The sequence below is a fragment of the Ursus americanus genome, chromosome 8, assembly GCF_024610735.1.
Source record: "Ursus americanus isolate L20-20 chromosome 8, mUrsAme1.1.p, whole genome shotgun sequence".
NCBI lineage: Eukaryota > Metazoa > Chordata > Mammalia > Carnivora > Ursidae > Ursus > Ursus americanus.
Genome location: NC_142134.1, coordinates 45782159 through 45799325, shown reverse-complemented (window position 1 = coordinate 45799325; position 17167 = coordinate 45782159). Strand labels below are relative to the sequence as shown.

At 38.5% G+C, this 17167-nt stretch overlaps 1 protein-coding gene across 7 annotated transcripts in view; it reads left to right on the top strand.

The window, feature by feature from the left end:
* ATP10D (ATPase phospholipid transporting 10D (putative)) overlaps window positions 1–17167 on the top strand; it is a 115431-nt gene that overhangs the window by 50321 nt on the left and 47943 nt on the right. For all 7 annotated transcript variants that reach the window (XM_087864154.1, XM_087864155.1, XM_087864153.1 and 4 more), the window contains 5 exons: window positions 680–765; window positions 10580–10686; window positions 11697–11828; window positions 12232–12359; window positions 12480–12732. In XM_087864154.1, coding sequence (XP_087720280.1) covers window positions 680–765; window positions 10580–10686; window positions 11697–11828; window positions 12232–12359; window positions 12480–12732 — 706 coding nt within the window. The remainder of the gene's footprint in view (window positions 1–679; window positions 766–10579; window positions 10687–11696; window positions 11829–12231; window positions 12360–12479; window positions 12733–17167) is intronic.

Below are 17167 nucleotides of genomic sequence, written 5' to 3'. Positions count from 1 at the left end.
GGTTCGGTTAAGGGTCAGTGCTCTGGAATCCCATGACCTAGTTTTGTTTCTAAACAATGCCTTGTGTGGAAACCTATAGCAAATTATTGATCTTTGTGTGTCTCTGTCTTTATCTGCTAATTAGACCTAATTATAACACCTACCTCATAGGGTATGACAGAAGAAATTAATATATTTAAAGTACATAATAGAGATTCTGGTACATCAGAAGAACTCAAAAAATTAATTAGCAAATCAAATCATATGATTATCTAACTCAGGTTTTCCATACGTTTGCTGTGATATGTTAATATTACGAGATACATCAATAGTATTTCTTTCATTAGGCAAACATTCATATAAAAACAAGGAAATGAGATAAAGTTCACATGGCTTATTCTTAGTGAATCCGTGCCTATGTTCTATAAAAACACTTTGCTTATTTGCTCATTGGTTTCATCAAGCATTCTAAAATTATCATGTAATCCAGTAGAGAATTTTGTAAGATGCCGATGTCCAGCTTATTTTTAAATTTTTAAATAAATTTGCCGGGATTAAATGTATATGTGCTTAGAATGTTCACATATATGCTTAATGCAAATGAAGTGATATACGTAAAAATGTCATCTTTTTGACATTAAATTCTTCTTGTGTTGTGATTTAAAATACATATAGTTATTTATTTTTTTATAATTGTTAGGACTCCGAAGTTGACCCAGAGAAATTCTCCAGTAAGATAGAATGTGAAAGTCCAAACAATGACCTCAACAGATTCCGAGGCTATCTGTGAGTAATACATGACTTACCTTCATTGGTGGGAGTGGAACTGTGTATTGCAATTGTATTTAAACTCAATAAAATTTTTGTGTCTGTATATCCAAGTTAAATTACCAAAGGCCATGTGTTTAACCATCTATTAATTTAGCCTTATTTTAATCATTTAGTTAAATATTTACTTATGTATGATTTAAAAACAACAACAAAACGTTGTTCTTAAAGTAATTCTAAAGTCTCTGTCAGTGGTGTAAGAATGTTTTCCAAGAGCTCCATAGTAAGCCCAAGACACCTAGTTTGGGAACCTAGGTGACAGGAAGTGTCCTCCTGTAGAATTAGAGTAGCAGGTGGATATTTCTGGTTGGCAAAAGTTAGCCAAGGATTTGGAACATGTGTAAGAAAACCTATGGGAAGCCACAACAGTGTTTATTCTGGAGACTTCTCGTGACATGTATGTCCCTTTTGTAAGGGCAGCTAGAATTTGAGGTCTTACCTAATTTCAGCCCTAGCTTTGGCCACTTATGTGCTTTACGCCCTGAACCAAGTTATTTACTCTTTTCTATCTTCAGTTTCCGGATTCTTTTTTTTTTTTTTTTTTTTTAAGATTTTATTTATTTTGACAGAGAGACAGCCAGCAAGAGAGGGAACACAAGCAGAGGTAGTGGGAGAGGAAGAAGCAGGCTCCCAGCAGAGCAGGGAGCCCGATGCGGGGCTCGATCCCAGGACTCTGGGATCACACCCTGAGCCGAAGGCAGACACTTAATGACTGAGCTACCCAGGCACCCCTTCAGTTTCTGGATTCTTAAGAGGAGACAATTAGACCTACTTCATTCTGGTGATCTTAAGAGAAAATGGGAGGCAAAATTTCCAACTCCAGGGTTATCCTGATACCAAAGCATACAAAAACATTTGAGGAAAGATCAGTATTCTGCGTGGACATAGATGTAAAAATTCTTGGATAGCAAATCAAATCTAAGAACATGTAAAAAGGCTAATACATCATGACCCAGTGGGACCTATCCCAAAAATGTAGGGTTGGTTTAATATTAGAAAATCACATGATATAATTCACCAAATTAACAAGCATAATTAGGAAACTGAAAAAGAAAGACCAAGTGATCATTTCATCGGTGTAGACAAAGCATTTGACAAAATCTAACTTCTATTCTTGCAGACTGGGAATAGGAATTCTCGCAGCCTGATAAAGGGCATCTTTGAAGAACCTACAGTTAGAATCATTCATAATGGTGTAAGACTAAGGGCTTTTAAATGTTTTTACCGTAAGCAGGAACAAGACATGTACCACTTTTACTCAAGATCGTGCTGCAGGTTCTAGCTGGTGCAGTCAGGGAAGACAAGGAAATAAAAGCCATCAGATAAGAAAGAAGTAAAACCGTCTTTTATTCTTAGATGGTTTGATGTTCTTTGTGGAAAAATCTGATAAAATTTATAAGAATTTAGTAAATGAGTTTAACAGCGCTGTAGGAAACATCAATATACAAAAATCAGTTGTATTTCTGTATGCTAGCAATAAGCAACCAGATATTGCATTTTTCTTAACATTATTTATAATAGCGTCAAAAAATGAAATACCTGAGGATAATTCTGACAAAAGATATGAAACACCTGCACATTCAAAACCGTGGAACACTGCTGGGCGATATTAAAGACCTAAATAGTGGGAGAGATGTATGTTGTTCACGGGTTGAAAGACTCAATATTGTTAGGATGTCAGTTTTTCTCCAAATTGATCTGTGGATTCAGTGTAATCCCAGTCAAAATCCCAACATGGTTTTGGGGGTTTTTTGGTCTTTTTTTTTAAAGGAAATTGACAAGGATTAGTTGACCATACAGTTGAGGGTCCATTTCCGGAATCTCTATTCTGTTCCATTGGTCTATGTATCTGTTTTTATGCCAATACCATGCTGTCTTGGGGATCACAGCTTTGTAATATAGCTTGAAGTCAGGCAACATGATGCCCCCAGCTTTGTTTTTCTTTTTCATCATTCCCTTGGTGATTCAGGGTCTTTTCTGGTTCCATACAAGTTTTAAGATCGTTTGTTCCAGCTCTTTGAAAAATGCCAGTGGTATCTTAATAGGGATGGCATTGAAAGTGTAAAGTGCTCTGGGCAGGATAATCAGGAAAAAATATCCAGTGGAAAAAAGACAGTCTCTTCAATAAGTGGTGCTGGCAAAATTGGACAGCTACATAGAGAAGAATGAACCTGCACCGTTCCCTTACACCATACACAAAGATAAACTCAAAATGGATGAAAGACCTCAACGTGAGACAGGAATCCATTAAAATGCTAGAGGAGAACGTAGGCAGTAACTTCTTCGACATTGGTCACAGTAACTTCTTTCAAGACACGTCCCCAAAGGCAAGGGAAACAAAAGCAAAAATGAACTTTTGGGACTTTGTCAAGATAAAAAGCTTCTGCACAGCAAAGGAAACAGTCAACAAAACTAAGAGGCAACCTACGGAATGGGAGAAGATATTTGCAAATGACATTAGAGATAAAGGGCTGATTTCCAAGATTTATAAAGAACTTCTCAAACTCAACACTCAAAAAACAAATAACCCAGTCAAAAAACGGGCAGAAGATATGAACAGACACTTCTCCAAAGAAGACATGCAAACGGCAAACAGACGCATGAAAAAATGCTCGACATCATTAGCCATCAGGGAAATACAAATCAAAACCACATTGAGATACCACCTTACACCAATCAGAATGGCAAAAATTAACAAAACAGGAAACAAATGTTGGTGAGGATGTGGAGAAAGGGGAACCCTCTTACACTGTTGGTGGGAATGCAAGCTGGTAAAGCCATTCTGGAAAACAGTATGGAGGTTCCTCAAGATGTTAAAAATAGAGCTACCCTATGATCCAGCAATTGCACTACTAGGTATTTACCCCAAAGATACAGATGTAGTGAAAAGAAGGGGCACATGCACCCCAATGTTTATAGCAGCAATGTCCACAATAGCCAAACTGTGGAAGGAGCCGAGATGCCCTTCAACAGATGAATGGATAAAGAAGATGTGGTCCATATATACAAAGGAATATTATTCAGCCATCAGAAAGGATGAATACCCACCATTTGCATCAACATGGATGGAACTGGAGGGGATTATGCTAAGTGAAGTGAGTCAAACAGAGAAAGACAATTATCATATGGTTTCACTCATATGTGCAACATAAGCAATAGCACGGAGTACCATAGGAGAAGGGAGGGAAATCTGAAGGGGGAGAAATCAGAGAGGGAGATGAATCATGAAAGACTATGGACCCCGGGAAACAAACTCTGAGGCTTTTGGAGGAGGGGGATTGGGGGAGGGGTTAAACAGGGTGATGGGTATTAAGGAGGGCACATGTGGTGATGAGCACTGGGTGTTGTATGTAACTAATGGATCACTGAACACTACATCAAAAACTAATGGTGTACTATACAGTGGCTAACTGAACATAATAAAAAAAAGAAATCGACAAGTTTATTCTAAAAATTTATATGGGGATGCAAAGGACCTATCTTAAAAAAACTGAAAAAGAACAGAGTGGGAGGGCTAACACCACGTGATTTCAAGACTTCTTATAAAGGTACAATAATCAAGTTAGTGTCATTTTGGCATAAAGATAGACCAGTAAATCAGAAGATATTGAAAGATTATAGAGTCCAGAAATTGATCCACACATTTATGGACAACTGGTTTTTGTTATCTGTAAATGTGCCTTTGAAAAAGGTACACAAGCAATTTAGTAAAGGAAGATTACTCTTTTCAACAAATGATGCTATAACAATTGGATGTCCATATTCTAAAAAATAAACTTCAAGCCATATGCTCACTGTGTAAAAAACTTAACTAAAAATGGAGCCTATGGTTAAATGTAAACCTAAGATTAGAAGCTCCTTAAACATAGAGGAAACATAAGGGAAATCTTTGATACCTTAGGTTAGGCCAAGATTTCTTGGATCCAAGACCCAAAGCACAATCCATAAAAGGACAAAAAATACAAAAAAGAACTTCATCAAAATTAAAACTGTTTTCTCTTCAGTGACACTGCTAAGTGAATGAAAAGATAAGTCACACTGGAAGAAAATATTCGCAAGGAGTGTATTGGATGTAGAACTTGTGTTCAGAATACGTTAAGACATCTCAAAACTGAGTAATAAGAAAACACAAATCACTCTTGAAAGACATTGAAGAAGACACAAAAAGATGGAAAAATATTCCATGCTCATGGATTGGAAGAATTAATATAGTTAAAATATCTATGCTACCCAGAGCAATCTACACTTTCAGTGCCATCCCGATCAAAATACCAATGACATTTTTCAAAGAACTGGAACAAACAGCCCTTAAATCTGTGTGGAACCAGAAAAGGCCCTGAATCGCCAAGGAATTGTTGAAAAGGAAAAACAAAGCTGGGGGCATCACATTGCCGGATTTCAAGCTGTACTACAAAGCTGTGATCACAAAGACAGCATGGTAATGGCACAAAAACAGACACATAGACCAATGGAACAGAATAGACAACCCAGAAATGGACCCTCAGCTCTTTGGGCAACTAATCTTTGACAAAGCAGGAAAAAACATCCGGTGGAAAAAAGACAGTCTCTTCAATAAATGGTGCTGGGAAAATTGGACAGCTACTTGCAAAAGAATGAAACTTGACCACTCTCTCACACCATACACAAAGATAAACTCTAAATGGATGAAAGACCTCGATGTGAGACAGGAATCCATCAAAATCCTAGAGGAGAACATAGGCAGGAACCTCTTTGACATGGGCCACAGCAACTTTTTTCATGACACATCTCCAAAGGTAGGAGAAACGAAAGAAAAAATGAACTTGTGGGACTTCATCAAGATAAAAACCTTCTGCACAGCCAAGGAAACAGTCAAAAAAACTAAGAGGCAGCCCACGGAATGGGAGAAGATATTTGCGAATGACACTACAGATAAAAGACTGGTATCCAAGATCTACAAAGAACTTCTCAAACTCGATACACGTGAAACAAATAATCAAATCAAAAAATGGGCAGAAGATATGAACAGACACTTTTCCAATGAAGACATACAAATAGCTAACAGACACATGAAAAAATGCTCAAAATCATTAGCCATCAGGGAACTTCAAATCAAAACCACATTGAGATACCACCTTACGGCAGTTAGAATGGCAAAAATTGACAAGGCAGGAAACAACAAATGTTGGAGAGGATGTGGAGAAATGGGATCCCTCGTCCATTGGTGGTGGGAATGCAAGTTGCTACAGCCACTCTGGAAAACAGTGTGGAGGTCCCTTAAAAAGTTAAAAATTGAGCTACCCTATGATCCAGCCATTGCACTACTGGGTATTTACTCCAAAGATACAGGCGTAGTGAAGAGAAGGGCCATATGCAACCCAGTGTTCATAGCAGCATTTTCCACAATAACTAAATCGTGGAAGGAGCCGAGATGCCCTTCAACAGATGACTGGATTAAGGAGATGTGGTCCATATATACAATGGAATATTACTCAGCCATCAGAAAGAACGATTTCTCAACATTTGCTGCAACATGGATGGCACTGGAGGAGATAATGCTAAGTGAAATAAGTCAAGCAGAGGAAGACAATTATATGGTTTCACTCATTTATGGAACATAAGAAGTAGGAAGATCGGTAGGAGAAGAAAGGGAAGAAGAAAGGGGGAGGTAAACAGAAGGGGGAATGAAGCATGAGAGACTATGGACTCTGAGAAACAAACTGAGGGCTTCAGAGGGGAGGGGGGTGGGGAATGGGATAGGCCGGTGATGGGTAGTAAGGAGGGCACATATTGCATGGTGCACTGGGTGTTATACGCAAGTAATGAATCATGGAACTTTACATCAAAATCTAGGGATGTACTGTATGGTGACTAACATAATATAATAAAAAAATATAATTAAAAAAAAGAAAAAGAAAACAAACAATACAGTTTTTTAAATGGTAAAAAAAAAAGTCTGAACAGACACTTCACCAAAAAAGGTAGGTAGATGACAAATACCTATGTGAAAAGATACACGTTAAAACCACAGAGCTACAACTGGTACAGTTAAAAATGCCCAAGTATAGAAGTGCTGGTGAGAATTTAGAGGAACCGGAACACCCATGTACCTCTTGTGGGGATATATAAAGTATTTTAAAGAACAATTTGGAAATTTCTTTAAAAGTTAAACATATGCCCACTGTATGATCTGGCCATTCCACTCCTAGGTAGTTACCTAAGAGAAAATAAAACACTTCTTCATACAAAAACCTGCACACAAATATTCATAGCAGCCTTATTTGTGAGAGTTTGTGTGGGAAACAACCCAAATGTCCATCAGCAGGTGAATGGATAAACAGATTGGATATCCATACTGTGTAATACTACTCAGCAAAAAGGAATTTACTGGTGATACATGCAACAACATGGATGCATCTCAGAATATCATGCTGAGTGAAAGAAGCCAGGTGGAAAAAAATATATATACTGTATGATTTGATTTATATAATTTCTTGAAAATAAAAGCTAATTTATAGTGTTGGAAAGCAGATTAGTAATTGCCTTAACCAAAGTTCCAAAACCAAACTGGAGTCCTGGTCCTGGTCTGTCTACCTTGTCGCTTCATCCACATTGGACATGATTTTTTTCTTAACGGACACATTGGAACATCATTTGCTGTTGTGGGTACTCAGGCTTGCCCCAGAGTCCTTACCTAGTCCTAGAGCCCCACTAACCTTCTGACTCTCCTAATTATCCTTGCCTCTGGATTCCCTGATGCCATGTTTGCCTGCTCTTTAGTTTTTCTATTCATGGTGGAGTTCCTCTGATGTCTGTCTGCTTCAAGTGTGGTGCCTTAATTTCAGATTAGCCTAGTCTGACATCTGGAATTCCCTTCCACTTGGAATCCACAACCAGAAGATACTGTCTGCTTCCTCTCCGTCCCTCAGATTCTGGCATCCTCAGTGCTTGGACTTCCCTGGGTCTGCCCCGTTAATCCTCTATTGAGAGCTGGCTTCAGCAACTTGCAGGGAAGCATTGAATGAGTCAGCGCAGGTAGATACAGTGACTTTATGTAGAATTATTTTTATCCACTAAACTAGCTCCTTATCCCTTTCCTGCTACTGTGGTCTGTTTTCTAAAGTCAACAAAAATTGAGGGATGCCTGGGTGGCTTAGTCCGTTAATTGTCTGCCTTCAGCTCAGGTCATGATCCCAGGGTCCTGGGATCAAGTCTCACATCGGGCTACTTGCTCAGCGGGGAACCTGCTTCTCCCTCTGCCTTCTGCTCCCCCTGCTTGTGCTCTCTCTCTTTCTCTCTCTCTGACAAATAAATAAAATCTAAAAAAAAGAAAATCAATAAAAATTGAGATGCTCATGCTCACTTTCTACATGGTGACTTCTCTGGTCTTATTCAGGTAGAACTGACATTCTCCCTATTTGTGCCCACAGTACATGCAGAATATCAGATTTCTATCATAATATCTATAATAATTGCATTAAACTTACATATTTCTCTATCAGTCACCGCCCCTTAGACCACAGGAGCCAAGACTGTGTGTGTTTTTCTATTCCCAGCATCTGAGTGGGAGTGCTGGGCATGTGGCAGATGTTACCTAGCTTCTTCAGTGGATGAGAGCTCTATGTGGACAGTCAGCCAGTACTTCATACAGAGTCCAAAGGTCCCGAATCATAAGTGCTAATATACCCGGCAAGTGCAGGACCTGTTTAATGTTCGGGCAGATGCAGTTAGGATAGGAGTTGGGCTTTGATCTAATGATGGTAACCTAGAGTGATGTAATGGTTTAAAAGAAGGATCCCAAAGGGGTAAAAAAGTCTGAAATCTTACTGAGGAACTTTGGAAATGCTTGTGTATGTTAAATCTGTTTCTGTGAAGGTTCTAGGGGTAGGGAATGCTATATTGATGAGGATTGTGTGGTGCTTGCCTGTGAATGCTACATGGAAATGTGAATGTTGGGACTTAAATTCTTCATCTGTAAAACTAGGAAGTAGAATTAAATTATACCCAAGGACACTGCTGACCCTGACTATGACTCTTTGGTTGTCTCTTTGTACATAAAATATGAAGGAATGTAAACATACATCTCTTAGAATAAGATGTTTACAAGTTATAGGAGTGAAGTGACAAATCGATTTTCTTTGTCCTTTGTGGTATGAAACCTTCTTTGAAGAGTTATTTCCTTACCCTTGTAATTCCAGATAGCAAGGATGCCAGATACAGGGACAACTACCTACATATCATCTTATATGTAAGAAAGAAGAAACAACTTACTGACTGAAGTATATTGCTTAGAAAACAGTCTAATTTTAATGCTGAAATTGAGAGGGCATTTTCAAAATAGGTGAAATACGTTACTTTTTGTTTATTTTTTAAAAATTTCCAGTTATTTTTCTCTGTATTTTTGCCACTGTAGTAACTTAATCAAGTAATAACTTTGATAATTTTTAAGTTGTTTATTGCAGACCATTTCAAACATGCAAAAGCAGAAAGAAAAATATAATGAACACCCATGGGCTCTGACCCAGTTTTAACTATTTTATGATTTTGCCAGCTTTGTTTTAATCATCTTCCTATTTCTTCCCCATTAGCATTTCACTATAAATACTTCACTATGAATACATAGCAGTAAAGGACCAGAGTCGTAACATCATTATCACGCCTAACTAAATTAAGAACAATTTCTTGATATCATTTAATACCTAACTTTTGTTCAGATTTTCCCAGTTACTTCAAAAAAAATTTTTTGTTGTCCATCTATCCTAAACAGAACAAGGTCTGCCCATTTCATTTGGTTGACATGTCTTTAAATTTTTCCTCCCAAGAAATTAGGTCATTTAGCTGGTAGAATTTACCCCATTCTAGACTGAGCTGATTGCCTTCTTCCTGACTTGAGTCCTCCCTGCTTCCCCTGTGCCCCCACGCCATCCATTTGTTGAATAAGCCAGGTCATTTTGCCTGCAGTTTACTGCGTTTAGATTTGGCAGACTGCATCCTTGTGGTGGTGGTGAACATTGTTTTCCGGCCCTCTGACTTCCTGTAAACTGTCCAGGGGCACCTTCGAATCTGATGAAAGAAGTAGTTTCTCTTTCTACAAAGATAGACGTAGATATACACACATACGTACACACAGGAAATATTACAGACAATTTCAAAGGCTTCACAGATCTCTTGATGCCGCAGACCCTAGGTTGATTTGCTGTTATAGAGGCTTGATTAGGATCCTGTGGAGACGTGTGCTTCTATTCCATACCATCTGGAGGCCTGTGATATCCCTTGTCCCATTGGTAGTTCTGTTAAGACTGGTGTTCTCAGCCTTCTCCTTTCATTATGAAAGTCCTCCTCAGCCTGTCACCTAATGATTTTAGCAGCCACAGGTTACCATTGCCTAGAACAATCCTTGATTCCATCCGGGTTGAAAATGGTAATTTCCTAATTCTATCAAGAACTTTTCCCGTGTCTGTCACTAAGTTACCCTGAAATACAGTTTGTACTAGAGTAACCAGTTCCTTATTTGGAATATTCTTTAGTGTTTGTGGTACTAGAAGTTAACACTGAATAATAGGAAGCAATGGTAGTAGAAACTTATTGCATATAATTTCTGAGCCAAAGCAAAAATATCAAAAGCAAATGGCCCAGGCATTTGAAACCTTCCTTGTGAGCTCCTCGGCTTCGTACTCCCAGTCAAGAAAACTCAAAATCCATGATTTTTATTTTTACATTCCCAATTTTGCTATTTATCCCCACCCCCACTTTTGCTATTTAAAAATGAATCTTTATGCTGTCTTTCTTACAGAGAACATTCCAACAAAGAACGCGTGGGTCTCAGTAAAGAAAATTTGTTACTTAGAGGATGCACCATTAGAAACACAGAGGCTGTCGTGGGCATTGTGGTTTATGCAGGTTGGTTGCACTTCTCATTTTCACTGTTGTCTCCTCTGTGTTTCTCTTCAAGTTAACATTTTCCATTTATTCAAATTGCAGTTTATAAAGGCGGAAAGGAAATTTTGTCTTGATAAACTTAATCCTTGATCTGTTTTTCTTTTTCTTTTTTTTTTTAATATTTTTTTATTATATTATGTTAGTCACCATACAGTACATCCCTAGATTTTGATGTAAAGTTCGATGATTCATTAGTTGCTTAAAACAACCAGTGCACCATGCAATACGTGCCCTCCTTACTACCCATCACCAGCCTATCCCATCCCCCACACCCCTCCCCTCTGAAGCCCTCAGTTTGTTTCTCAGAGTCCATAGTCTCTCATGCTTCATTCCCCCTTCTGATTACCCCACCTTTCTTCTTCCCTTTCTTCTCCTACCGATCTTCCTAGTTCTTATGTTCCATAAATGAGAGAAACCATATGATAATTGTCTTTCTCTGCTTGACTTATTTCACTTAGCATTATCTCCTCCAGTGCCATCCATGTTGCAGCAAATGTTGAGAAATCGTTCTTTCTGATGGCTGAGTAATATTCCATTGTATATATGGACCACATCTTCTTAATCCAGTCATCTGTTGAAGGGCATCTCGGCTCCTTCCACGATTTAGCTATTGTGGACAATGCTGCTATGAACATTGGGGTGCATATGGCCCTTCTCTTCACTACGTCTGTATCTTTGGGGTAAATACCCAGTAGTGCAATGGCTGGATCATAGGGTAGCTCAATTTTTAACTTTTTAAGGGACCTCCACACTGTTTTCCAGAGTGGCTGTACCAACTTGCATTCCCACCAACAATGTAGGAGGGATCCCCTTTCTCCACATCCTCTGTTTTTCTAAATGGATCACAAAAGCAAACTAAATTAGCAAAATATATTATGCCACTATTCTTGATATCTGTCACAGAGATATAAAAATATGATATTTGCAGTCTGGCTTTAATTTGCACATTTTCTGACATGTTACCTGTGTAGGCCATGAAACCAAAGCAATGCTGAACAACAGTGGTCCCAGGTATAAGCGCAGCAAATTAGAAAGAAGAGCAAATACAGATGTCCTCTGGTGTGTCCTACTTCTGGTTGTGATGTGTTTAACTGGTGCATTGGGTAGGTAAAATCTGATTTTTTTATACTGATCTTTTCAGCAAGATCTTTAAAAGTATTTTATTTTCAAAATATTTATGAATATTTGACTTCTGCAAAGGAGATTTTTATTTGCCAATTATTTTTCCCCCTCACATCTTTATCTTTTACATTCTGTGATCTGAAAGGCATTAATGCTGAATATATGCAGTTACATGTGGCCACAGTAGGAAAGGGACCTGGGAAGAGATTTAAAGAGAGACAAAGACCAGAGAATGTGGAGTCTTTCGCATTTCAATTTGTTTTCAAAAATAAAGAATTGGTGTTCAACCAAAATAAATACTCTTCTTCCTCTTTAGGAATGAAGTTCTATATTTACATAATACATCTGTAGCATCCTTTTCATGTCTTGTGTGTTTTTTGAAAGGTCATGGAATCTGGTTGAGTAGATACGAAAACATAATTTTTTTTAATATCCCCGAGCCTGATGGACATGTCATATCACCCGTGTTGGCAGGATTCTATATGTTTTGGACCATGATCATTTTGTTACAGGTAATTTCTGTTGAGCTCATCATAGAATTTTAAGCTTTTTCTTACTTATCCAACTGTATTTGGTTTCTCAAACTTTCTTTTCCCTCTCTAACATGTTTGAAATTACTCGATTCCTCTTAGGTCTTGATTCCCATTTCTCTCTATGTTTCCATTGAAATTGTGAAGCTCGGACAGATATATTTTATTCAAAGTGATGTGGATTTCTACAATGAGAAAATGGATTCCACTGTTCAGTGCCGAGCCCTGAACATCACTGAGGATCTTGGACAGATTCAGTACCTCTTTTCTGATAAGACAGGAACTCTCACTGAGAATAAGATGGTTTTCCGAAGATGTAGCGTGGCAGGCTTTGATTACTGCCACGAAGAAAATGGTGAGTGTTGGGTTTCTGTGAAAACCAACCTTAAGTTTGGTCTTTTTTGGCACCCGCTTAAAGGTTTCATAATTCTAGCGTAGAGGTGCTGTATTTAAGCATTAGGTACTTAAGTCATCCAGATGGGCATTAAGCTTCACTGTTGTTCTTTCAAAAGCTAGTAGGTCAGAGTCAAGGAGTCTACTGCCGTAGTTTCTTTTAAAGGAAAGTAAATTACCACTAGTAGTAGAAGATTGGAGAGATGAGGTCTGGCAAGAATATGATATTATAGATACTTGCGAGAATCTAATGAAACTGTGGACCATCTCCCTCAGAAATATTCTGAAAATAATTCCAAAGGGAGGGACTCCAGCCTCCCCCTAACCCATCACATTGTTTAGCCCATAAGTCTCCATTGATTCTTGGTCAAGAACACCCAGTTTAGGAATAAATATGATGAGCTAAACTTCTTTTTTTTTTTTTTTTTTTTTAAAGATTTTATTTATTTATTTAACAGAGAGACAGCCAGTGAGAGAGGGAACACAGCAGGGGGAGTGGGAGAGGAAGAAGCAGGCTCATAGCGGAGGAGCCCGATGTGGGACTCGATCCCGGTACGCCAGGATCACGCCCTGAGCCGAAGGCAGACGCTTTAACGACTGCGCTACCCAGGCGCCCCATGAGCTAAACTTCTGAGGCTAAGGAAGTAAATATACAAATTGCAAGTTTTCTTTAAAGACTCGAACTTCATTTTGTTATTTACCAAAATAATGTGCACTCCTATGAAAGTAATTCTGGAAAAGTATCTATAACGAATTAAAAACCTTACTCTCTAGAGGTTAATCACCATTAACAATTTGATGAATATATAACTCTCCATATTCTTTTATAGGCGAACATACATATTTGGACATTTCCCTTTTATAAATTAGAACAGGTTATAATATTTTTTTGCAGTTTTCCTCTTTTATTCAACAATATCTCATGGACTTTTTTTTCCGAGTCAGTCCATAACTTAACATTAAGTGCATAGTACGCATTGTATGTGGTCAAGCTTCCTTTGCTATTATAACAATACATGCAGTGAACTTACTCAGTTATCACTGAATGAGTAATTCAACATAAATTTTGTGAGTCCCTAATGTGTGGCACAAGTCCCTTGATCTCATGTAGCTTTTAGAGTTTAAGGCAAGGAGATATATAATATTAAAGATTATGATATGTAGAATAAAATTCATCATTTTTGTACGTACATGTTTGTGCATGTCTTATTTTTATAACCTACATTTCTAGAAGTGATATTATTGGCTCCAGAGGTAGGCACATATAAAATTTTTATAGATCCTACAAAATTTACCTCTAAAATATTGTGCTAATTTACATTCCCACCACCCAGAAAAACAATACCCACTTTTCACATCAGCCATAATGGGGTGAAGTTATTCTTTTTAATCTGTGTGATTTTTGTAGACTCAGCACTTCAGTGTCTTAATTTGTCTCTGATTAGCAATGAGATGCTTAACTTTTTATATGTTTATTGGCCTTTTGAATTTCCTTGGTAAAGTGATCATTTCCTTTTCCTGTTTTACAAATGAGCTTTTCTTCATCAGCTGTAGGAAGATTTTATCTATTAAGGAGGGCTGGTGTTCAGCTTGTTCAGTCTAGGTTGTCTGGCCACTTGTCCATGTTCTTTTGTGCACTTGTATTGAACTAAATGTTAAATAATTTGACCCTGTGATATTTTCCTTCTATATGTGACAAGTATTTTCCTGGTTCATCATTTATCACTGTATTAGTTTTCTATGGTTACATAACAAATTATGACAAATTTAGTAGCTTTAAACAACACACATATACTATCTCATGGCTTTTGTGGGGCTGGAGCCTGGGTGTGGGATGGCGGCATCCTCCCTCAGGGTCTGTTACCAAGCTGAAATTTAGGTGTCATCTGGGACTCTGATCTTATATGAGGTTCAGAGTCCTCTTCATAGTTCCCTTGTTTTTGGCAGAATTCAGAGTCTTAAGGTTGTAGGACTGGAGTCCCTGTTGTCTTGCTGGCTGTCATCCTGGATGTTCTGAGCTCTTAGAGGTGGCCCACTATTTCTCACCAAATGGCCTCTCCATAGCGTGGCGGTTTGCTTCTTCACGGCCAGCAGCAGAATCTCTAGGTTTGAATGTCTCTGACCTCAGGAAAGTACTGTGACCCTTCTTTTTCCCTGATGAGGTCAGATCTACATAGGATAGTCTTCTTTTAGATGAACTCTGATTCAGCTGGTTAGCTGCTTGATTACATCTGCAAAATCTCTCCATGTTTTCATATAACATAATTTAATCACAGAAGTGAACCCCATTGTACCCAGAAGGTGTGTAAATCAGGGAGCCCGGAAACTTGGGGCCATCTTAGAATTCTGTCTAGCATGGTCTCTTAGGGTGTTTCTTCTTGTCTGAATTTTTATAGGTTTATTAAATCTTGTTATTATAAATATTAATAAGATTATGAATATTATAATTTGTTAGTAGTGTTAAATTTACACATCCCACCTGGCCCAAATTTTAAAAGATACACTCTATTTTCTCTGAGGTAGATACTCGTGTGTGCGCACATGTGCGCGGGCGCACACACACGTATTTTTTTTCTTTTAAGATTTTTTTTTATTTATTAGAGAGAGAGAGCATGTATGCCTGAGTGGGGGGAGGGGCAGAGGGAGAGGAAGAGAGACAATCTTTTTTTTTTTTAATGGTTTTTTATTATATTATGTTAGTCACCGTACAGTACATCCCCGGTTTCCGATGTAAGGCTCGATGATTCATTAGTTGCATATGACACCCAGTGCACCATGCAATACGTGCCCTCCTTACGAAGAGAGACAATCTTAAGCAGCCTCCATGCCCAGCACAGAGCCCCACATGAGGCTCCATCCCAAGACTCTGAGATTATGACCTGAGCCGAAGTCAGATGCTTAACTGACTGAGCCACCCAGGTACAGCTCCTAGGCGCATACATTTTTTAAGCCAGGTTTTGTTGTTACATGTGAATGTGAGGGATAAAATATTGAATATTTATTGCATAATCACTATATAAATATAAAAAATAGCTAGTCATATTGGTTATGATGATACTCTGCATTGTTTCATCTTCTTTATTTTATTTTTGTTATAAAAGCAATATTATAGAAAATTCTAGATAAGCTAAAAGAGAAAAATTTAAAAGCCATCAATAACCCCCACCAGAGTAGACCACTGTTAACATTTTTGTGCATTTCTTTTGTGTCTTTTTCTTTTTCTTTTTTTTTTAAAGATTTTATTTATTTATTTGACAGAGACAGCCAGCGAGAGAGGGAACACAAGCGGGGGGGAATGGGAGAGGAAGAAGCAGGCTCCCAGTGAAGGAGCCGGATGTGGGGCTCGATCCCAGAATGCTGGGATCACGCCCTGAGCCGAAGGCAGACACTTACCGACTGTGCCACCCAGGCACCCCCGAGTCTTTTTCTTGCACACATTTATATATATATATATTTTTTCAATGGCATCGCAGTGTGCTTTTGCTTTTATAACCATTTTTCTTAAGACTTATCATGACCACCTTTCTGTTCTCTCCTTATTCTTCTAGAGGCTATGCTATATTGCGCTACAATAATTGTGAAAATTTATGTGAATAATCCATCCTTAATTTAGGTTGTCAGCTGTCATTTACTGTGGTAAGCCGAGCTACAGTGAACCTCACTGTAGCTGAACTTTCACACCCATTTGTGAGATTAGAGTCTTCCAAAATATTTGACTATAGATCCCTATTTTCAAGAAGTATCTTATACCAGTAATGTTTCACAAAATGTATGATGGGACGCACTGCATTGGTTTTTGTATTTGTCGCATTTAAGAGGACTAATACCAGCCCATTCCCACCCCAGTCCCTGAGTCTGCACACTGGTGCCCACGAGTGCCTCTTCTCTGTAGCCCCTTATGCAGAGAAGGTACCAAGTGACTGAAAATCCTGTGCTACCCTGACTAAACTGTTTGTGGACCATGGGTGTTGCACTACTTCTAGAAGGTGCCAGCTTTGCCTGTGAGCAGATCTCTGCCATAGATACATCCAGAGCTCCTGGTCTCTTTTCTGTAATGGTTATAAACAAGGACATGCACATACACACTCTGATCGATGAAGGAGGGAATGGTGGGGGCTACTTCTCTCCAGAATTTAATCCCGAGACATATTATGTTCACTGAAGTGAAAACTAGTTAACCCTTCAGGATTTGGGGGCAAAAGCTTGGCCTAGGAGATCTTTCCATAAGGAACGTTGCTGCTAGGAAGTAGCCCCGTGCACATATGCATTTGAACTAAATACATTTGACAACACCATTTGATGTTTTAAAACCTTGCAACATAGGGGCACCTCGCTGGCTCAGTTGGAAGAGTGTGTGGCTCTTGATCTCAGGGTCGTGAGTTTGAGCCCCACATTGG